At 36.3% G+C, this 24,430-nt stretch overlaps 1 protein-coding gene across 3 annotated transcripts in view; it reads left to right on the top strand.

Annotated features, from left to right (window-relative positions):
- TSGA10 (testis specific 10) overlaps window positions 1-24,430 on the top strand; it is a 104,515-nt gene that overhangs the window by 47,659 nt on the left and 32,426 nt on the right. For all 3 annotated transcript variants that reach the window (XM_007466884.1, XM_007466882.1, XM_007466883.1), the window contains 4 exons: window positions 12,644-12,759; window positions 15,436-15,590; window positions 19,542-19,597; window positions 20,720-20,888. In XM_007466884.1, coding sequence (XP_007466946.1) covers window positions 12,644-12,759; window positions 15,436-15,590; window positions 19,542-19,597; window positions 20,720-20,888 — 496 coding nt within the window. The remainder of the gene's footprint in view (window positions 1-12,643; window positions 12,760-15,435; window positions 15,591-19,541; window positions 19,598-20,719; window positions 20,889-24,430) is intronic.

Here is a 24,430-nt window from a genome sequence, read left to right as displayed (position 1 = left end):
TAAAGAATTAAAAGATACTGAAGAAACACAATTGGAGTACTGACACTACCTGACTTAAGACTTACTATAAGGCTACAGTAATCAAGACAGTGTGGTATTGACAAAAGAATAGACAGACCAATGGAACAGAATAGAGAGCCCAGAAATAGATCCAGATAAATATAGTCAAATGATCTTTGATAAAGGCGAAGGCAATACAATAAAGCAAAGACAGTCTTTTCAACCAATGGTCCTGGAAAAACTGGATATCCACGTGCAAAAAACCCAAAACACAGCAACAACAACAACAACAACAAAAACCCGAAACAAAACCCCACCCATACACACACAAAAAGAATATAGACAGTCATTACACCTTTCATATTAACGCAAAATGAATCATAGGCCTAAATGTAAAATGCAAAACTATGAAACCTCTAGAAGATAACATAGGAGGAAACGTAGATTACCTTGGGTATGGAGATTACTTTTTAGATGCAACCTTTAAGCACAATCCATGAAATAAATAATTGATAAACTGTACTTCATTAAAATTAAAGACTTCTATTCCACACAACACAACGTCAAGTAGATGAGAAGACAAGCCAGAGACTGGAAGAAAGTATTTGCAAAAGACACCTCTGGGGCTTCCCTGGTGGTGCAGTGGTTGAGAGTCTGCCTGCCGATGCAGGGGACACGGGTTTGTGCCCCAGTCCGGGAAGATCCCACGTGCCACGGAGTGGCTGGGCCCGTGAGCCATGGCCGCTGAGCCTGCGTGTCCGGAGCCTGTGCTCCGCGGCCGGAGAGGCCACAACAGTGAGAGGCCTGTGTACCACAAAAAAAAAAAAAAAAAAAAAAAAAAAAGACACTTCTGATAAAAACTGCTATCCACAACTCAATTTTAAAAAGACAACTCAATTTAAAAATGGTCAGAAGAACTGAATAGACATTTTTCCAAAGAAGACATACGGATGGCTAACAGGCGCATGAAAAGATGCTCAACATCACTAATCATCAGAGAGATGCAAATTAAAACCACAGTGAGATATCAGCCCATACCTGTCAGAATGGTCATCATCCAAAAGACTACAAATAACAAATGTTGGGGAGGATGTGGAGAAAAGGGAACCGTTGTGCACTGGAAATGGAAATTGATGCAGCCACTATGGAAAACAGTATAGAGGTTTCTCAAAAAACTATTGATAAAAATGGAACTACCATATGACCCAGCAATTCCACTCCTGGGTGTTTATCTGAAGAAAACAAAAATACTAATTTGAAAAGATACATGCAGGGGCTTCCTTGGTGGCGCAGTGGTTAAGAATCTGCCTGCCAATGCAGGGAACATGGGTTCGAGCCCTGGTCTGGGAAGATCCCACAGGCCGCGGAGCAACGAAGCCCGTGTGCCATGTCTACTGAGCCTGTGCTCTAGAGCCCGCGTACCCCAAATACTGAAGCCCATGCACCTAGAGCCCGTGCTCCGCAACAAGAGAAGCCACCGCAATGAGAAGCCCGCACACTGCAACAAAGAGTAGCCCCCGCTCATCACAACTAAAGAAAGACCACGTGCAGCAATGAGGACCCAACACAGCCATAAATAAATAAATAAATAAATAAAATTTAAAAAATAAAAAGAATGACTATAAATCAAAAAAAAAAAAGATACATGCAGCCCAGTGTTCATAGAATCATTATTTACAGTTGCCAAGATACGGAGAAAACCTAAGTGTCCATCAACAGCTAAATAGATAAAGATGTGGTATATGTATGTCTGTGTGTATATATATGTATGGGAATATATACATATATATATATATTCATGAATACGAATATACAATATATGAAATTTTGTCATTTTGCCCTTTGTAACAACATGGATGGACGTGGAGGGTATTATGCTAAGTGAAATAAATCAGACTATAAATGGCATATAACCTTTAAAAATTGTGAATCACTGTTATACACATGAAACTTATATAATATTGTACATCAACTGTACCTTAATAATAGATAGATAGATAGATCGATAGATAGATAGGTTTTCCAAAATATACAAAGAACTTTTAAAAAACTCAACAATAAGAAATAACCCACTTAAAAAATGGGCCAAAGACCTTTACAGACGTCTCACCAAAGAAGTTATACAGATGGAAAATAAGCATATAAAAAGATGTGCCACATCATATGTCATCTGGAAATGCAAATTAAAAACAACAATGAGATACCAATACATATCTATTAGAATGGCCAAAATCGGAAACACAACAAATGCTGGTGAGGATGTGGGTCAACAGGAATTCTTATTCATTGCTGGTGGGAATTCAAAATGGTACAGTCACTTTGTAAGGCTGTTTGGCAGTTTGATACAAAACTAAACATACTCTTATCATATAATCCAGCAATCATGCTTGTTGATATTTATCCAAAGGAGTTGAAAATGTATGTCCACACAATAACCTACATGCAGTTTTTATAGCAGCTTTAGCCATAATTGCCCAAATTTGGAAACAACCAAAATCTATTCTAGGACTCTGAGCTGGAGATGACAGTTGTATGTCAGATCCCATATTAATGTCATACTGAGAACCCTCACTATCTGATTTCTGGCCAGACAAATCACCTGATAAGACATTTTCCAAAATTGCTTTAAAAATCTATGATTTGGTTCTGATTGTGTCATTTTGTGAAGGAAGCATTCTGTGCAGTGAGGTTTATAATAAGTGCAGATTTCTCATCTTGAATTTTAAGTCTTAGAAATTTCTGAGGTAACAAAGCATGAATTTCAGCCTCTGCTAATCAAACTGTTGCTTGTAATATTATTTGTTAAAATGCTCAGTGGAAACTATTAAAAAAACTATCACCATACATTACAGCTTGGTTTATCAGTGCTGTCATCTGTAGAGTTTTCTATTTCACTGGTTTGAGTTTCTCTGGAGAGTCTACTTGATTATAACCAACTATGTGTAAAAGCATTATTTTGAGTGTCTCTGAATGAGTGTCTCCCTTAGAAATGGACAGAAGTGTATACATCTGAGCTCTAATGGAGAGTGCAACTTGAGAACCAAATGGTAATTTGTTTTGAGAATAAGACCATACAGAGAAATCAGGGGGATCGCACCCCATGCCAGAACCCTGATTTTTAAGACCTCCTACTAAGGCTGCACAGAGTGTTGGTTTTAAGCCCCAAAATAGGCATTTGATAAAAACCATGTTAGATAGCTTAACCAAAGCCTCTTTGGGCTTTGGTAAAAGCAACTCCTAAACATATCTTGAACAAGTTTTCTGAGTGCCTGTTTTCTCATATTGGAGTTAGAAGAGTCTGCAAAAGAAGCTACCAGCTTTATTTCTAAAGTTTCTATTTCTTGAAGGTCTGTTTTCGGTGTGGGTTTATTGGTCAGTGATTTAAAGGTCTGATCTGAGAACTTCGGATTATGAATGTAGTTTTCCATTTTTCCTTTTTCTTATTAGGTATATTCTTGTGTTGTGCAGGGGTCTTATGGCTATTTGGGAAGATATGTGGCTGCAGTGCAGTTTAACAGGATAAGGATGGCCACAGTGTACACCGGAAGGTTTTGCCACATCCTCCGCTTGTCTTTTCTGGACTCATTCATTATCATATGCATTGATATACTTATTATTGCAATATATTTATGGCTCTTATATTAGCATCCATTTTTTAAAGAATTTTTTAATGGAGTTGATTTACAGTATTGTGTTAGTTTCAGGTGTACAGCACAGTGATTCAGTTATATACATATATATATATATATATATTCCTTTTCAGATTCTTTTCCCTTATAGGTTATTACAAAATATTGAGTATAATACCCTGTGCTATACAGTATGTCCTTGTTGGTTATCTATTTTATACATAGTAGTGTGTATCTGTTAATCCCAACCTCCTAATTTATCCTTTCTCCCACCCCTCTTTCCCCTTTGGTAACCATAAGTTTGTTTTCTATGTCTGTGAATCTCTTTCTGTTTTGTAAATAATTTCATTTGATCATTATTTTTAGATTCCACATACAAGTGACACCATATGATATTTGTCTTTGTCTGGCTTACTTCACTTAATATTGCTGATCTCTAGGTCCATCTATGTTGCTGCAAATGGCATTATTTCATTCTTTTTTATGGCTGAGTAATATTCCATTGTATATATGTACCACATCTTCTTTATCCATTCATCTTTCGATGGGCAATTAGGTTGCTTCCATGTCTTGGCTATTGTAGAGAGTGTGCCAGTGATCATTGGGGTACATGTATCTTTTCACAGTACAGTTTTCTCCAGATATATGTCCAGGAGTAGGATTTCAGTATCATACTGTAGCTCTATTGTTAGTTTTTTAAGGAACCTCCATTCCATTTTCCATAGGGGCTATACCAATTTACATTCCCACCCACAGTGTAGGAGGGTTCCTCTTTCTCCACACCTTCTCCAGCATTAATTATTTGTAGACTTTTTGATGATGGCCATTCTGACTGGTGTGAGGTGATACCTCATTGTAGTGTTGATTTGCATTTCTTTAATAATTAGCGATGTTGAGCATCTTTTAATGTTCCTGTTGGCCATCTGTATGTCTTTGGAGAAGTGTCTATTTAGATCTTCTTCCCATTTTTTGATTGTGTTGTTTATTTCTTTGATATTGAGCAGTATGATTAGCATGCATTTTAAAAGTGTTTTACAAGAAGAAAGCTAAGAAAATAACCCGTCAGGGCATTTGAAGGGATTCTTCTTGGACTACAGTAGAATTTAACCATATTTTAAAATACTTTATTACTGTTGATTTACTATGCCATTCTGTAGGCATTGGTGCTTTTTTTCCCAGATGCATACTGAATGAGCGTTATCAGGTAGGATCTTGTAACAGTCAGGTATAGTGCACAGAATGTTGGTCTCCATTGTCAAGGGCAGCTCTCCACCAAAAGCCAGATAAGTACCACTGTAAATCCTTGCTGCCCTGATCCTATAACCCAAGGACACAGTGGTGGTTCCCCTGATAGCTTCCAGGGCATCCAAACTGTTTTCCAAAATTGTTTTACCATTTTATATTCCCACCAGCCGTGCATGAGAGTGCCAGTTGCTTTATATCCTGATCAACACTTGATATCATCTGTCTTTTTACTTTAGTTATACTAGTGGGTGTGTAGTATCTTAGTGTAGTTTTAAATTGCTTTTCCCTAATGATCAGTGATATTGATTATCTGTTCATTTACTTATTTGCCATTCATATATCTTCTTTAGTGAAATATCTGTTCAAGTATTTGCCCATTTTTTATTGGTTTGTTTATCTCTTTATCATTAACTTATAAAAGTCCTTTATAGGGTCTAGATACAAATTTTTGTCAGATACATGTTTTGCAAATATCTTGCCCCAGTATAGAGCTTGCCTTTTTATTTTGTTATCAGTGTCTTTTGATGAGCAAAGACTTTAAATTTTGATGAAACACAATTGAAACTATTTTTCATTTATATCATGCTTTTTGTGTTCTATTTAAGAAATCTCTGCCAAACCTAAGGTCACTAAAAAGTTTTGCTGTGTTTGTCTCTAGCAGTCTTATAGTTCTACCTCTTACATAAATGTAAGGTCTGTAATCCTTTTTGAATTAATTTTTGTGTAAAGTATGAGATAAAAGTAGAAGTAGTATTTTTGTTTGTTTTTTGTATATGGGTACCCATTAGTTACTTGTTAAGATTATCCATTCACCCACTGAATTGCCTTGGCATCTTAGTGAAAAAATTGGTTGACCATATACGTGAGTCTGTTTCTGGACTCTATTCCATCGATCTATTTTTCCATCTTTATGCTAGTATCACTCTGTCTTGATAATTGAAGCTGCATAATTAGTCTTGAAATCAAGTACTGTTAAGTCCTCCAACTTAGTTCGTTTTCAAAGTTGTTCTGGCTGTCCTAGGTCCTTCACATTTTCATATAAATTTCAGGATCATCTTGTCAGCATACACAAATTATTATTGGGATTTTGCTTAGAATTATGTGGAATCTACAGATCAGTTTTGGAAAATTAACTATGAACAATATTGAGCCTTTTGATCCATAAACAGAAAATCTCTCTCCATTTATTTAGATCTTTTAAAATTTCTCTCAACAGTGTTTTGTATTTTTTCATTGTACAAATCTTGTACACCCTTTGTCATATTTATACCTAAGTATTTCACATTCTTTATGCTATTATAAATGCTTTTTAAATTTCAGTTTCCTATTGTTTTTTTGCTAGTATAAGCAGACCTTGGAAATATTGCATGTTCTGTTCCAGACCACTGCAATAAAGCAAATATCACAATAAAGCAAGTCACATAAATTGTTTGGCTTCTTAGTACATATAAAAGTTATGTTTACACTATACTGTAGTCTCTTAAGTGTGCAGTAGCATTATGTCTAAAAAACAATGTACACACCTCAATTTAAAAAGACTTTATTGGACTTCCCTGGTGGCACAGTGGTTAAGAATCTGCCTGCCATTGCAGGGACATGGGTTCAAGCCCTGGTCTGGGAAGATCCCACATGCCGTGGAGCACCTAAGCCCATGCGCCACAACTACTGAGCCTGCATTCTAGAGCCCATGAGCCACAACTACTGAGCCCACGTGCTGCAACTACTGAAGCCCGTGTGCCTAGAACCTGTGCTCTGCAACAAGAGAAGCCACTGCAATGAGAAGCCCGTGCATTGCAACAAAGAGTAGCCCCCACTCACCACAACTAGAGAAAGCCTGCACACAGCAACGAAGACCCAACGCAGCCAAAAATAAATAAATAAATAAATAAAAAAGACTATTGCTAAAAAATGCTAACTATCATTTGAGACTTTAGCAAGTCAATCTTTTTGCTGGTGGAGGGTTTGAAATATTTTGAAAATTACCAAGATGTGACACAGAGACATGAAGTGAGCAAACGCTGTTAGAAAAATGGTGTTAAAGATTTGTATTAGTACATATAAAAGTTATGTTTACACTATACTGTAGTCTCTTAAGTGTGCAGTAGCATTATGTCTAAAAAACAATGTACACACCTCAATTTAAAAAGACTTTATTGGACTTCCCTGGTGGCACAGTGGTTAAGAATCTGCCTGCCATTGCAGGGACATGGGTTCAAGCCCTGGTCTGGGAAGATCCCACATGCCGTGGAGCACCTAAGCCCATGCGCCACAACTACTGAGCCTGCATTCTAGAGCCCATGAGCCACAACTACTGAGCCCACGTGCTGCAACTACTGAAGCCCGTGTGCCTAGAACCTGTGCTCTGCAACAAGAGAAGCCACTGCAATGAGAAGCCCGTGCATTGCAACAAAGAGTAGCCCCCACTCACCACAACTAGAGAAAGCCTGCACACAGCAACGAAGACCCAACGCAGCCAAAAATAAATAAATAAATAAATAAAAAAGACTATTGCTAAAAAATGCTAACTATCATTTGAGACTTTAGCAAGTCAATCTTTTTGCTGGTGGAGGGTTTGAAATATTTTGAAAATTACCAAGATGTGACACAGAGACATGAAGTGAGCAAACGCTGTTAGAAAAATGGTGTTAATAGATTTGTATGATGCAGGGTTGCCACAAACCTTCAATTTGTAAAAAAAAAAAAAAAAAAAAATGCAATATCTGCAAAGTGCAGTAATGCAATAAAATGAGGTGTACCTGTGTAAGAAACAAAATTGATTTTTGTGTACTGCTCTTGTATTTTGCAATCTTGCTAAAACTCTCTTGTTAAGATAGTTTTTTTTGGGCTTCCCTGGTGGCGCAGTGCTTGAGAGTCCGCCTGCCGATGCAGGAGACGCGGGTTCGTGCCCCGTTTCGGGAGGATCCCGCATGCCGCGGAGCGGCTGGGCCCGTGAGCCATGGCCGCTGGGCCTGCGCGTCCGGAGCCTGTGCTCCGCAAATGGGAGAGGCCACGACAGTGAGAGGCCCGCATAACGCAAGAAAAAAAAAAAAAAAAAGAAAGAAAGAAGATAGTTTTTTTTGGTAGATTCAGTAGGATTTTCTACATAGATTATCATGTTGTCTGTGAATAGAGAGTTTTGCTTCTTCTTTTCCAGTCTGAATGCCTGTTTCTTTTTCTTGCCTTATTTCTCTGGCTAGAACCTCTAGTATAATGTTGAATAGAAGGATGAGAACAGTCATCCTTGTTTTATTCTTAATCTTAGTAGGAAAGCATTCAACCGTTCACCATTGTGATGTTTGCTGTAGGCTCTTTGTAGGTGCCTATTATCAGATTGAAAAAGTTCTATTCCTAATTTGCTGAGAGTTCATATGAAGAGTGGATATTGAATTTTGTCAGATGTCTATTTTGGATCTATTATTCTGGTCATATGGCTTTTTTCTCTTTTTTTTTAGGGTGTTAATATGGTGAATAACATTAAATAATTTTAGATTGTAAACCAACCTTGCATTCCTGAGTTAACTCCACTTGGACATGATGTATTTTAGTTTTTCTATATTCTTGGATTTGATTTACTAAAATTGGTTAAAACTTTTTATGTGTATGTTTGTGATTTCTCTCAAAGACATTATATTGATAGTTTTAGCTTTTATATTATGTCTTTTGTATGTGGTGTGATGTAGGGGTCGAGATTCATTTTTTTCCCCACATGGCAATTCAATTGTTCCAATACCAATTGTTTCTTTTCCCCATTATATTGCTTTTTGTTGAAAATTAATTGACTGAATAAATGTGAGCCTATTTCTGGGCTCTCTATTATGGTTTCTGTAGTAAGTCTTAAAGTCAGGTTTGGTAAATCTTCTAACTTTTCATCTCATGTTTTCAATTTTTTTTTTTTTTTTTTTTTTTTTTTGCGGTACACGGGCCTCTCACTGTTGTGGCCTCTCTCGTCGCGGAGCACAGGCTCCGGACGCGCAGGCTCAGCAGCCATGGCTCATGGGCCCAGCCGCTCAGCGGCATGTGGGATCTTCCCAGACTGGGGCATGAACCTGTGTCCCCTGCATCGGCAGGTGGACTCTCAACCACTGCGCCACCAGGGAAGCCCTCATGTTTTCAATTTATTTGTCCTTTTATACTTCATTCTGAGAAATATTCTCAATTTGGTCTTTCAGTTTGCTAACTCATTGATCAGCTGTATTCATTCTGTTATTTACACCATCTGTTTTTTTTTTTCTTTTAATTCTTTTAATTTCATCTACTACATTTCTCATACTTGTCACATCTGTTTTTCCCCTTGGTTCTTTTCTCATATTGCTGATATCTTTCTCTTTTAATATGTTTATTAGTCTAATTAAAAATTTTTGATCTGTTTCTTCTAATATATCTGGTATTGCTGGATTCTGTAATCAGTATATTTTGTTTTTTTTTTTTGCCGTATGTGGGCCTCTCACTGTTGTGGCCTCTCCCATTGTAGAGCACAGGCTCCGGATGAGCAGGCTCAACGGCCATGGCTCACGGGCCCAGCCGCTCCACGGCATGTGGGATCCTCCCAGACCGGGGCACGAACCCGTATCCCCTGCATCGGCAGGCGGACTCTCAACCACTGCGCCACCAGGGAAGCCCTATTTTGTTTGTTTTGAAATGACTTGTCTTTTCAAATGTCTTGTCATTTTGGTCTGTGAGCACATTTTTCCATCGAGATATGTTATTATGTCATACAGTCCTTTGGGGGGAACAGCCTCATTGAGTTCACACTATGGGGAATGGAAGAGTCCTAAGATGGGAGAGACACCATAAAATTGCAATAACATTTTGTCTTACATGACATCTGCTTTGTAAGTTCACCTTTTGCTCCCCTGGGTGAATCAGCAGTAGGAGGCACTCCTTAACAACCCTGGCTGCATATTGAAATCAAATAAGGAACTTGAAAAAAAATAGTGATTCCTAATTCCCACCTGAGATTTTGTTTGTTTGTTTGTTTGTTTGTTTGTTGCGGTGTGTGGACCTCTCACTGTGTGGCCTCTCTCGTTGCGGAGCACAGGCTCCGGACGCGCAGGCTCAGCGGCCATGGCTCACAGGCCTAGCCACTCCGCAGCATGTGGGATCTTCCCAGATCGGGGCATGAACCCGTGTCCCCTGCATTGGCAGGCAGACTCTAAACCACTGTGCCACCAGGGAAGTCCCCCAACCCTGAGATTTTTATTTATTTATTTTAGTTGTGCAGCTTGGATTTGAGAATTTGTTTTACTTCTTAAATTTAAAATAATTTAGGGTGAAAGGAAGTTGCAAAAATACAGAGAGATTCCTTCACCCAGTTTCTCCCAGCTATTACATTTTATATAACTATAGTACAATATCAAAAGCAGAAATTGTCACTAGTTCAATGTGTATGTATAGTTTTATGTACTTTTATCATTGTATTCCGTGGTATGGATGTACCACAGTTTAACCATTCATCTATTGAGGGACATTTTGATTGTTTCTAGTGTTTAGCTAACACAAATAAGGTAGACCTTATGTATTTAATGTAATTATTATATGTTAGGGCTCAAGTCTCCTGTTTTATTTGTTTTTTTGTTTGTTTCTTCCCTTTGTTTTTCTTATCTCTGTTTTCTTTTTCCCACCTTTCTGTGGGTTACTTGAACATTTTTATGAATTTCATTTGGATCTATCTTTAATACTTTTGAGTATCTCTATGTAGATGTTTTCATTGGTTGCTCTAGGTATTACATTATACACACATAACTCAACACAGCCTACTGGTGTCACATTTTATCAGTTTAAATGTAGAAATCTTGTGTCCCTTTAAATACTTTTACCCTCCTCCATTTATAATTGTCTTAATAGATACAGATTTCTTTTTGGCTCTACCCATGATTTACATTCCCTCAAAGTTGCTGTTTATGTTTTTCACTGATGTTTCTTTAGTTTAAGATTTCATGTATTATATGAGCCATTGTTTCTTTGAATATTATGTTTATTCTCTTGTGGAATTTTTATTAGGTGAATATTGGACCTTCTCATTCTATTCTTTATGTCTCTTAAACTTTCTTTTGTATTTTTTCTATCTTTTTTTCTGTGCTCTATTATAGATAATTTCCTCTGATCTGGCTTTTTTTTTTTCTTTCTATCTTACTAATTGTCTCTTTAGCTGTGTCTGTTTTGTTCTTAAACTTGTCATTTGATGTTGTCCTTTTAAAAGTTTTATTTCAGTGACTTTAGTTTAATTTCCTGAAGTTCTCTTTGGTTCTTTTAAAAATCTGCTGGTTCTTTTTTCTTTTCATTGTGTATTCTATTACTTATGTTATGTCTTAGTATTTAAAACTATTTTTAAATTGCTATTTAATAATGCTATAATCTGAAGTTCTTTGGGATTTAATTTAGTTTGTGTGTCTTTTGACTCCCACTAAGTTTGGGTTGTTTCTTAATGTGTTTTTAAGATTGAATTGTGAGCTCATTTTCAACAGACCTCTGTCTGAGGTTTAGTTTGTGCCTGAGTTGAGGGCATGTCCCTCCAGAGAACTTTTATTTCCACTGAGTGTTCTAGATTATGTGACCATCCTGGAACCAGATTTTATTTTGATATCTTATCTTGAGATTGAGAATTCCCAATGAAGACTTTTAGTTATTTTTATTACCCTGGCCCTAGCAATGTTTGGCAAGCTGATTTCTTCTAGTCCTCTCCAGTAATAGTGTAGCCCTTAGTGGCCTTATGGTAGAGGATCTTAATTCTTTTTTTTTTTTCTTTTTTGGCCATGCCACATGGCTTGTGGGATCTTAATTCCCCAACCAGGGATCAAACCTGGGCCCTCGGCAGTGAGAACACAGAGTCCTAATCACTGGACCACCAGGGAATTCCCGGACCTTAGTTCTAATACTTGTGTTGCAGCCATCTCTGTGGCCTCATCTTCTGTTCCTGAGTTAAAAGGCAAGACTCTAGGCCACAGAGACAGGCAAACCCCAACTCTATCTAACATAACATCAGTTCATTGTCTTATTGCTCTGATTTGGCTCCAGGGGAGTTCCCTTACAAATCCTTCTAAGTTTTGCTATACGTTTAAAAGGCTGCTTCTTACATCATATTTAGTATGTGTAAGTGTTTCGTGGTGAGAGGACTTTCAGATTATCTAGCTTCCATATTTCCAGAAATTATAGTCTGTTTACTTATTAATATTTGTTTATTGACTGTGAACTCCATGAGACCAGGGCCACTGCCCACCTAGTTCACCATAGCTTCCTCAACACCTAGTGCCTGGTACATACTAGACATTTAATAAATGTTTGTGGACTCAATGAAATGCTATTCATTACAGATTTATTTATAATAGTGAAAACCTGAAATGAACCTAAATGTCTAATATTAGGGGAGTACTTAAGTAAATGGTTACTGCTCATATAAGGTTTTTCAGCCAGAAGATGATAATTTGGAGGGCTGAATAATAAGATTAAAAAATATTAAAGATTAAGTGTAGGTGGAAAAAAAATCAGGATTCAGTTTTGAATTTAGAATATGGTAACTTTAAAATATGTGTAGCCAAAACAATACAAACTAATGAACACCAAAATGCTAATAGTTGCTTATGTTGGAGTGGTAGATTGAGGATCCCTTTTTATCCTTTATGTTTCAAACCTCCTATAATGTGTTTTTGTAATGAAAATACTAAGAAGAAAAAAATGTACATTAGTATTCTTAAAAGTTTTTAGATTTAAATACACTAAAAAGTTGATAAAACAAAATTTCAGAATTAGTTTTACTATTAAAATGTTTACAGACTTTTATATGAAAACACAGAAAAAGATCTTTCTGATACTCAACGACACCTTGCTAAGAAAAAATATGAGCTACAGCTTACTCAGGAGAAAATTATGTGCTTGGATGAAAAAATTGGTGAGTTGTTTTCTTTTTCCCTGATGTTACTTTTTTTTAAAAAGTCTGGTTTAAAAAAAGTTTTCTTCTCTTCAGTTATAACATAGATAAACTTAGAAATATGCTCTTAAATTAAAGTTTTTTAGTCAGAAATCATGGGAAAATATATTATTCTTTGATAATAAAAATTTTTACTTAAATTTAGGACCATAAATACTTAGACATGGCTTCATATTTTTCAATGAAGAAATAGCTAAACAAAGCAGCAATACTTCGTAAATTTATGATGATCAATTTTGAATTTATAAGTTTTTGTATTGTATGTCATGCCCATAGGTGTTGTAATGAAATACATTACATATATACTATTTTTGGTGGAAAGTGTACATATATTTGGCTATATCTGTGGTATCACTTGAGTTTATAAAGATTATTTTTTATAAAGTCTCCTATTATTGTTTCTTACCAGTGATCTTTATGAAAATATGGTTATAACTTTGAAGTAAAATTTTGGTGAAGACTATAAAAGAGCCCATTTTAAAGCAATAAATATTTTTAAGATTTACTATTATGCAGTTCAAAAATATCTGACATGAGCAATTAGGTGGGTGGAGGTGCTTTTTATTGAGACAGGAAGTATTAAAAGAAAATATAAAAGGGGAAGATTGAAGAACTCATTTCTGGATATTTTAAGTTCAAGTAAAAAGGTAGGGTAAGCAGGTAAATAGATACGTTTGTATCTCAGACGAGAAATCTAAGCTAAAGATATACATTTGGGACACATCAGCATATAAATGATATTTTAAAACCATGAAATCACCTAGGGGAAATATAGAGAATGAGGAGAAGAGGATCCAGGACTGAGTAAGAAGAAGCCAAAGACATAGGAAGAAAACCCAGAAGTGAGTGTCATTTTGGGAAGCAAGAGAGCAACATGTTTTAAAAAGGAGGATATAATCAATTGTCAGATACTTTCAAGAAGCAAAATAAGATGAGAATGAAAAAACATTGATTGGATTGGCACATTGGAGGTTTTGGTAGCACTGACCCCCCAAAAAAGTTTGAATTACAGTGTTAGATGTGGAAGATGGAGTAGGTTGACAAATGATTGGGAAGTGAGGAGGTAGAGACAGGAGAGAATAGAAGTCTTAAGAAGTTTGGCTATTGAGTAGTAGAAAAATGGGGTGGTAGCTTAAGTGGGATGTGGGGTTGAGGATATTTTAAAGCTAGGAGATACTAGCTGTTTTAGAGTTTATTTTATGTCAATGGGAATGAACTCAGATAACAGAACACCCAAAACATGTGGTTTGCCTGGAAAAGGGATGTGATGTATTATATAAATCACCTTCTTGGCATATGGGATTACGTCTCTTAGTGCTGCACTGGGTGGCCCTTGGCAGGCATTTACTTAGAGTTCTAGTCACACAGAGCTTCCTTGGTAGAGCTCTAGACCAGTGGTTCTCAAACTTCAGTCTTTACCTGGAGAGCTAAACCTCACTGAGCTGGGCTCCTCGAAGTAGGATACTGCCAGGGCTTTTGTATCCTTACCAATTTCCTCAAGTGGTTCTCAAACTTTATTGTGTATTAGAATCACTTGGGAGGGGTGCTTGTTGAAACATAAATTGGTCTGCCCACTCAGAATTTCTAATTCAGTAGGTCTAGGATGGGACCTAAGAACTTGTATTTCTCACAAGTTCCCAGGTGCTGCCAATGGTGCTGGTTGAGAAACCACAGTTTAGAAACCACTATTCTACATCATCTTTCAGTCCTTCAACAGTGACATTGGCTTGCCAGCATTCTTACAAATCAAATCAGACTTCCTGGGATGATATTTTTTTCTAGGAATTTTTATTACACTACTTTAGAAAAACCAAAATACTAGAAGATATTTGACTCTGAAGATGACTTAATTGGATATTTTATTAAGATCTGTTAATTACCAGCTTACATCCAACAGTGATTCTAAGCTAGAGGGAGGTGAAATTAGAGGGGGGAAAATTGATAGTCCACGTGCTTCATCCACACACCCTCCCCTACCCCACCACACATTCTACTTTGAGAACTTGTTATAAAGAACTTTCCTTTGCTGTTCTTTTTTTTAAAAAATATACTTTATTGAAGTATAGTTGATTTCCAATGTTGTGTTAATTTCTGCTGTACAGCAAAGTGATTCAGTTATACATATATATACATATACATTCTTTATCATATTCTTTTCCGTTATGTTTTTTTGAATTTATTTTATTTATATTTTTATACAGCAGATTCTTATTAGTTATCTATTTTATACATATTAGTGTATATATGTCAATCCCAATCTCCCAATTCATCCCACCACCTCCCCCCACATCCCTTTCCCCCGTTGGTGTCCATATGTTTGTTCTTTACATCTGTGTCTCTATTTCTTCCTTGCAAACGGTTCATCTGTACCATTTTTCTAGATTCCACATATATCCTTTGCTGTTCTAATTCAAATGTATTAATTGTGCTTTTACATTTATATCATTTAGAATTTCATGATTAACCTTCATTTTTAATCACTAACAACAAAAGCCATTATTTATTTGGGATACAGTACTTTATATTTAGTCATTGAATATAATATAGGAGAATTTTCTTTGAAAAGTATTTCACTCTGCTTGAACTGGAAAAAAATTTATCTTGATTAAAACAATGCCTTTATGATTACACATTTAGATAATTTTACAAGACAAAGTATTGCCCAGCGAGAAGAAATCAGCATTCTCGGTGCAACCCTCAATGATCTGGCTAAAGAAAAGGAATGCCTGCAAGCATGTTTGGATAAAAAATCTGAGAATATTGCATCCCTTGGAGAGAGTTTGGCAATGAAAGTATGTTCTGACAACCGTGGTTTAAAAGAAATGTTTGAACTTGAATCTGAATAAAATAATAGGATTTTCTCAATTTTTTCCTAGAGAGCTAAAACTTTAAAATCTGATTTTGAAATATTTCAAGATAGTCTTAGGAAATATGTGTTCAAATTCACTAGCTAATATTTTGAAATAGATTTTTCTGTCATCACTTTATGATTAGCATTCACTAACAATAACTGATTCAAATATCAAAATGTAAAGCATAATAAACAAAAGCAGTGAGACTGATTTCTTTTTAAAAGCACACCAGAACTTATGTTTTCAGGTAGCCACCTTGGGAGGCAATATGTGTATTTCATTAAAACCACCTTTGTAATTGTATTCAGAACTGGGGGCATGTTGTTACATCATCCTTAGCCTTGAGAGTGGATCACATGGAACTGGTGAATAAAGTTAGATGATAAACTTCATCCCACATTTCTGTTGTTCAAACAACAACAACAACAACAAGGTGTTCTCAAAAAGGCAGGGATATATTGACCCTCTTTTCTAGCTCATAAACTGATTCTGAAGGCAATTCCTAAACTGTTTTCCACAGATGTCTTAAGCAAAGGCAGCATCTCTGGCATAAGGTCTTTCCCCTCTCTAAGGGAACTAATTCATTCATTTATCCAGCCATCCATCCATTCAACATTTATTGACATGTACCAGGAATTATGTTAGACATACCTTCCAAAGGCCTATGGTATAATTCAGAAAGATAAAGAGGCTGTTGAGATGGAATGTGCTAAGTACCATAATGACGTATGCACAATGTATGAGTGAAGTTTGTCAGAAACATACCTGATTCAGCCTGGGGGTTGGATTAGGGGAGGGAGAAGATCTAGGAAGCCTTCCACGCAGTGATGGTGCCTACACTGCCCTGAAAGATGACTAGGAATTAGCCAAGAAAAGATTTAGAGAAAGGGGACAGTGAGAGAAAGAGTGATGCAGACAGGTAGAGCACTTTTTAGAGAAAGGGTGATCCAAACAAGTAGAGTAGATTATATGAAAGCCCAGAGGCTTTCATAAGAGAATTTCGTGAGATTTCTTGATAGTTTAATATGTCCAGAGAATAGAGTGCAAAGAGGTGAGTATGGGGGGGTGAAGGGGGGGCGGTGGTAAAAGATGAGGTGGGATAGAAAAGAAACAAATCAGAACTACACATGATGTTGAGTTGAGTTTCCATCATCACGGATATAGAGGAACGTTGAAATAATGAAAATGAAATGTTACAATTAGATCATTAAAACATTATCCTAGCCCTTGTTAATCTACATAAAAGGTTGATTGTACGGAAATGAGAGTAGTGACAAGGACACTAGTTAGTAGTAAAATGATAAGAACTGTATTAGGAGAGTGGCAGTATCCATGAGAGAAACAGACAACTCTAGGAAGTAAGACTGACAAGATGCGCTTTCTGATGTAGGAACCAAATGAATAGTTCCTATGTGTGAAGTAGGAAACACAGGACACAGAACAAGCTTAGAGAGGAAGATTATTGACATGCCTTTGGGACATGTAGTGAAATATTCATAGGCTCCTGGATTTTAAGGTTTGGAGAGAAAATTGAAAATAGATTTGGGAATCATGAGCACAATTGAAGTTATCAAAATACATGAGGTAGTAAATTTTGGCTTATAACTTGTTGAAAAGTCTGTTAATACCTTATAGTTAATACCTTAATATTATAGTTAATACCTTAATATTTTTGAAATTTTATGGTATTTTGGGGGGTGGGATTTTGTTTCTCATTATATTCAAACCACTTTTTGAATAGTTAAACATGATTTTCTTTAGAAACATTAATATTTAGAAACAAATTACTCAATTCTTTCTGAATATCTGTTCCGTCTGTTATACCTTGTATTTCACATTTCTTCCATTCTACTAACTGTACCAATATTATCTTTTCCTTCACAAAGGATATTGTGTTGCAAGTCCATTTCAAAATTAAGAGTTTTGTATAGGATTATGAATGTAAATGCATCCATCCTATGAAAGGAAAATAACTTTTTAAAGCAGTGTTAGACATTCAAAAGAGGAAATGTTCTCTAGAGTGATATTTCAGAGCTGAATTTATAATGCCTTTCAGTGAAAAGCAGTAGTTTTATAGTTTTATCTGGAGATTACAGAAATAAATTACTATGGAAAAGTCTATATTATAGTGAATAAGGTGAATTTTTACTGGTAATCATAGTTTTAAAAGATGTTCTACTACTTGCTACCAATTAAAGTTAGAAAATTCAATAGCCAGTTCACAGATTTTTGAATCATAAAAGCCAGAATTATTTGTGTAAAATTTTAGTTTGTTTCTTTTTTCTGAGTAGATTTATGACCATCCTGTCCAGGTTGAATTTTTAACAATTAACTTGAATCTATGTCACTGGTTGGACAGACGTATTGAGATTGTACAAGGAATATCAAATTGATTAATTATGGCATAAATTTCAACAATTTAAGAAATAGTACTATTTGGGTCATATTAAAAGAAAAATAGGCTAAGAGGATATATTATTGGATTCTATACAGTAATTTTTGTTGCCCTGGATACTTTACAGTGTTCTTAGAGAGTCTTTCAAGATGAATTTCTGTTGATAAAGCAAAGTCCTTATTAGGCTTATAAACCATGTTTAAATTTTAACCAAGGAACTTCTGTCAGAAACACTAGAAGTTCAATTAGCTTTTCAGAATTTATTTAGAAGTGTATTAAGTTGTATTTCAAAAGCATGTGTAAATATTCCATTTTAAGTGGTATTGTCTCTGAGTTTTTCTTCCATTGGCTTGTGCTTCTTAAAGCGGTTTAACAGTTTTGCTAATGGATATTTTAACCATGCTTCAATACCCATTACTGCCAGATGTGGAATCTGTACCATTCTACCAGAAAGCAGAATGGGAAACCAGAGATAAAAATACCCTAGAGAGGAGCACGTGAGTAAAGGAAGATCACACACACACACACACACACACACACACACACACACACACACACCTGTCTCTCTGATGAAAAAAACAGCACTAGTTGGGAAATACAGATTTAGTTTTTCATCTTGCTACTTGGTTACTAAGAATTTGAAAATTTAAAGGGCAAAGTGAAATCTAGGTATTTAGTGAAAGAATAATTTTCCTTTTTTAGGACTAACGTTAGTGCTAAGAACCTATGTAAAGTATCTGTAACTAGTTCAGGATCAGCGAGTTTTTAAAGGAGGAGGTGTGGGAATGGTATTGATGGCATTAAGATATTCCCCCTCATTTCAGTCTTGATTGACTCCATTAATTCTACTTCCTCACCATACCCTTGAAAAGGAAGAATAGCAATTTATTTTTTTATACCTTTGCTCTAGGCCTAATGCCTACCTCCTTGTTAACTCACACCTAAAATTAATCATATACTTTTATAAGTAATTCCATTGGAATAGCTTTTTGAAGATGATGTTGATGACATATATATATATATTATACTTGGTCGAAGTTATTATTCTTAATAACTAAATTCAGTTTTACATGATTCACTGTCCTGGGTTTTATAACATGAAGAAATGAGGAAGTAAATCAGTCCTATTCCCAGTATAGAGTACTACAATGCCAAACCATTGGTTTTCTTCCAAAAACGGTGCTTAAGGGGTTCTTGTGTTGCTGGATAACTGCACAAAACATCTTTTAACAGTATTTGATATAATGATCTCATATCAATACACCTAAGTATAGTCTTTGCTTCAATGAGCATAATCTATTGTTTTTATCCAGTACATATACTCACACTGATATATTAGGCTTTAGTTTTAAAGTGTAGCAAGGAAAAATAGAATATAAATGCTTAAAACCAAATGGAAATCCAAAAGGGAGGGGAAATTCTTTTAGTTTATTCAGTTTTAACAGAAATAACAGTTTAAGATAATTTTTTATTTAATACTTATATTACTTTTCAAGGAAAAGACCATTTCAGGCATGAAGAATATCATTGCTGAGATGGAACAGGCATCAAGGTAAGTCACTTATTCAACAAAAATGTGAGCACTTATTGGGGGCAAAGTACTATGTTAGGTATTGTACAAAGATAGTAAGAAACAAGGAGCTTAATGTTGTATGTAAGATGATAACTCTAATGTTGAAAGGAGGCCTAAGTCCGTTTAGGGAAGTAAAGGGAGGATACGCTGTTTGCCAAGGAAAGGAAAGAGAAGGCATTCAAGGTAGAAAGAATGACACAGCCACAAAGAACCACAGATCATGTTCAAGAGCCTCTTGAATGACAAGTAGGTGAGTGTGTTGGAACCCAAAGTGTAAGGGGAGAAATGAAGGAGGAGAGGCTAGGTAGGCAGGCAGAGGCCTGTGTTACAGACAAATGAGCCTGTGGGCAATGAGAAATCATTAAAGAATTTTGAGATTTTTATGCCGGAAAGATCAGCTAGGCTGCAGAGGTGATAATAAATTGGGGCTGGGAGTTTGGAGGACAGGAGTGTGGTGTTTGTAAAGGAGAAAATCTAGGAAAATGCCAGGTTTCTGTCTGGGGATGAATACTGGACATGATGAACCTACGTGAGAAAAGATTTTTCTTTGAAGAGCTCTTGAGATGTCCTTATAAGTATGTCTAGTTAGCAGTTAAATATAAGGGTCTAGAGTGTAAGGGAGAGGCTGAGGCTGGGGTGAACATTTCAGAGTCATCTGGGTGTAGACAGGGTTGGGAGCCACGGATATGAATAGGAATTGTCTGAGAGAAGGGGTAGCATGAGAAGAATCAGGAGGCTAAGGGTTAAGCTCTGAGAACCATTCATTTTTAAGAGGGCGGGAGAAGAGGAGTCTGCAGAGGAGACTAAGCCATAGCAGCTAGAGGTCGGATGAAGGCTTTCTTATACTTGAATGTCAGAAGTTTTGAAATGCTTAACAAATCATTGACTACCGTGTATATTTGGCATCCTTTTTTATAGTGAAATGTTGGCAACACAGAGGAACTTCAGTGCCCTATCTCTGCAGTGTTTCTTCCTACAAATTTAAATGTATTTAAAACGTCTTCAAATGTTTTCATGCTGTCTATCTTCTGTCTTGTGAAAATTTGTTATTCTGTTCTGGTAAAATGTCTCTGCTTATGTACTATTTGATTTGTGGAATAGACAGTCTACTGAAGCCCTAATTATGTGTGAACAAGACATTTCCAGAATGCGTCGGCAATTGGATGAAACAAATGATGAGCTGTCTCAAATTGCCAGGGAAAGGGATATCTTGGCTCATGAGAATGACAATCTCCAAGAACAGTTTTCTAAAGCTAAACAAGAAAACCAGGTATACTTGTTCCTACAATCTTTTTCTCCAAGAAAAATAGGTATTTCTTCTGAGGCATAGCCCTCATTTCATTTTGTAGAAAAGCTCAGGCTTTGGAGCTAGCCATTTTTTACCTTTATTACACAGAATATGCCACATAATTTCTAAATGAAATTTTCAGACATATAGTATTAAATATCAGAGAAAAGAGGGAATGGGGGGTATAATAGATTTGCATTAAACCTTAGGATGTACTTCTTTAGTGAAGGATAAATATTTGAATAAACCAACAAATGAAGATAACCTTCCGAAATTTTTAAGAAAAGCGTAGATTTATTTGATGGACTGTTACTCCGTTTGAATATGAGTATACAGACCATGATACATTATTTGGTCCTCTTTAGCACTGTGATTCTTTTCAGGAAAATTTCTCTTTTAATTACTTCCTCTCTAAGCCAGTACAGTTCAGCTTTATCCAGAGCTCTCATTACCAATACCACTTTTAATTTTAACATTAAAAAATTCTACTTGGGGCTTCCCTGGTGGCGCAGTGGTTGAGAGCCCGCCTGCCGATGCAGGGCACGCGGGTTCGTGCCCCGGTCCGGGAAGATCCCACATGCCGCGGAGCGGCTGGGCCCGTGAGCCATAGGGGACACGGGTTCGTGCCCCGGTCCGGGAAGATCCCACATGCCGCGGAGCGGCTGGGCCCGTGAGCCATGGCCGCTGAGCCTGCGCGTCTGGAGCCAGTGCTCCGCAACGGGAGAGGCCACAACGGTGAGAGGCCCGCGTACCACAAAAAAAACCAAAAAGAAAAAAGGAAAAAAAAATTCTACGTGGAAACTTTCTTCCCCTTTTAAAATTTTTGGTCCAAATAGTTTCCCTTGCTTTGCTATCACTCTCAATGTGTTCAGTTTGCATCATAAAAGTCTGTATTTTTTTAACTGTTAAATATTTTAATTTACATAATCAGATATAAAGATGCAAAACTTGATTGATTATTAAAAAGTTGCCTGAGGTGTTAAATTACTTTGTTCAAAAATTAATGAATAATGGGATCCTGGAACAGCAAAAGGACATTATGTAAAAATGGAAGAAATCTGAATAAAATATGGACTTTAGTCAATAATGTATCAATATTGGTTCATGAATTGTGACAAATTTACCATACTAATATAAGATGTTAATAATAGAGGAAGCTAAGTGTAGGGTATATGGGCACTCTCTATACTATTTTAATAACTCTTCTATAAGTCTAAAACTATTTTAAAAGAAAGTTTATATTTTAGAAGTTAATAGCAATAAAAACAAGAGATGTGAATTTATAGGATCTACTTTGTGTGCTCTATTTATAGCTAAAGCAAATAGGCTAAAGGTAAATATAACTTATATTTATGAAAATTAGATTAAAAACTCTCATATTTACCACCCAGAGTTACCCACTGTTAATGTATTTTTAACTGATTTTCAATGTACTTAAAAATTTTTATACTATCTTTTACATGAACTTTTTAATGTAGCTGGGATAAAACCACATAGCACTTTATATCATGCTTTGTTCTACATGAGAAGACAATAGAGTGGAGTCTTTAAGACCCACATGAGTTCAAGTCCCCTGCCTGGCTGTGTGATACTATCATTTAACTTCTCTCAGTTTATCAACTGTAAAAATGGAGAGTAGATGAGAATATGCCTGGCAAGAATGTAGAGTGTCTCACATAATCACTAGGTAAATTTTTTTTTTTTTTTTTTTTTTTTTTTGCGGTCCGCGGCCCTCTCACTGTTGTGGCCTCTCCCGTTGCGGAGCACAGGCTCCGGACGCGCAGGCTCAGCGGCCATGGCTCACGGGCCCAGCTGCTCCGCGGCATGTGGGATCTTCCTGGACCGGGGCACGAACCCATGTCCCCTGCGTCGGCAGGCAGACTCCCAACCACTGCGCCACCAGGGAAGCCCGATAAATATTTTTTAACTGTTATTAGCATACTATAACATCATAGTTGTTTGTTACACCTTCACAAACATCTTTTATAATCAGAAGAAGAAAATTAGTATCATAACAATATACAAATGTTCAAGAATAGTTTTTTCCTTTGTTTGGGTCAGAGGGCCCAAGAGTAGAAGATGGATCCCTCTGTGGACTGCAGGTTGTTTAAAAACTCATATCATATTGCCAACAAACACATGAAAGGATGCTCAACATCACTAATCATTAGAGAAATGCAAATCAGAACTACAATGAGGTATCACCTCACACTGGTCGGAATGGCCATCATCAAAAAATCTACAAACAATAAATGCTGGAGAGTGTGGAGAAAAGGGAACCCTCTTGCACTGTTGGTGGGAATGCAAATTGATACAGCCACTATGGAGAACAGCATGGACATTCCTTAAAAAACTAAAAATAGAACTCCCATATGACCCAGCAATCCCACTACTGAGCATATACCCTGCAAAAAACATAATTCAAAAAGAGTCATGTAGCACAACGTTCACTGCAGCTCTATTTACAATAGCCAGGAGATGGAAGCAACCTAAGTGTCCATCGACAGATGAATGGATAAAGAAGATGTGGCACATATATACAATGGAATATTACTCAGCCATAAAAAGAAACAAAATTGAGTTATTTGTAGTGAGGTGGATGGACCTAGAGTCTGTCATACAGAATGAAGTAAGTCAGAGAAAAACAAATACCGTATGCTAACACATATATATGGAATCTAAAAAAAAATGGTTCTGATGAACCTAGGGGCAGGACAGGAATAAAGACGCAGACGTAGAGAGTGGACTTGAGGACACAGGGAGGGGGAAGGGTAAGCTGGGGCGAAGTGAGAGAGTGACATTGACATATATACACTACCAAATGTAAAATAGATAGCTAGTGGGAAGCAGCCGCATAGCACAGGGAGATTAGCTCGGTGCTTTGTGACCACCTAGAAGGGTGGGATAGGGAGGGTGGGAGGGAGACGCAAAAGGGAAGGGATATGGGGATATATGTATATGTATAGCTGACTCACTGTTATACAGCAGAAACTTAACACAACATTGTAAAGCAATTGTACTCCAATAAAGATGTTAAAAGAAAGAAAAAACCCATATCATAAAAGATTTGGAAAGCAGAAACCTTAAAAAAAATTTCTTCCTCAATACCACGATTTTAAACAAACTGAGTTGTTTTTAGTGTTTTATCCTGATGTTTTTCAAATATACATTAACATTTTTCTCTGTTATTAAAAATTATTCCAAACATTTCTCATGAATGCATAGTATTCTGTGTGGTTTTACCACTATGTAGATACTATTATTTACTGCATCATTCATCTAATGTGAATAAATATTGTCACATAGCAAATAATGCCTTAATAAACATTCTTTTTCGTTAAATTTTATAGATTTAGTTTCAGATTGAATCAAACGCTTATGAGGTTTCTTTTTTAAATTAAAAAACCTTCTAAGTGGACATGGGTATCGTGAATACCCAAGTATCCATCTCCCACCTTTAACAAAAAGTAACATATTTTTGTCTTTCTTGTTTTTATGAGCTTTTAAAAATGTCTCATGTCATC

This window comes from Lipotes vexillifer, unplaced genomic scaffold, assembly GCF_000442215.2.
Source record: "Lipotes vexillifer unplaced genomic scaffold, Lipotes_vexillifer_v1.1 scaffold28, whole genome shotgun sequence".
Taxonomy (NCBI): Eukaryota; Metazoa; Chordata; class Mammalia; order Artiodactyla; family Lipotidae; genus Lipotes; species Lipotes vexillifer.
Note: the sequence above shows the minus strand (reverse complement) of the source record. Positions and strands in the feature narration are given on the sequence as shown.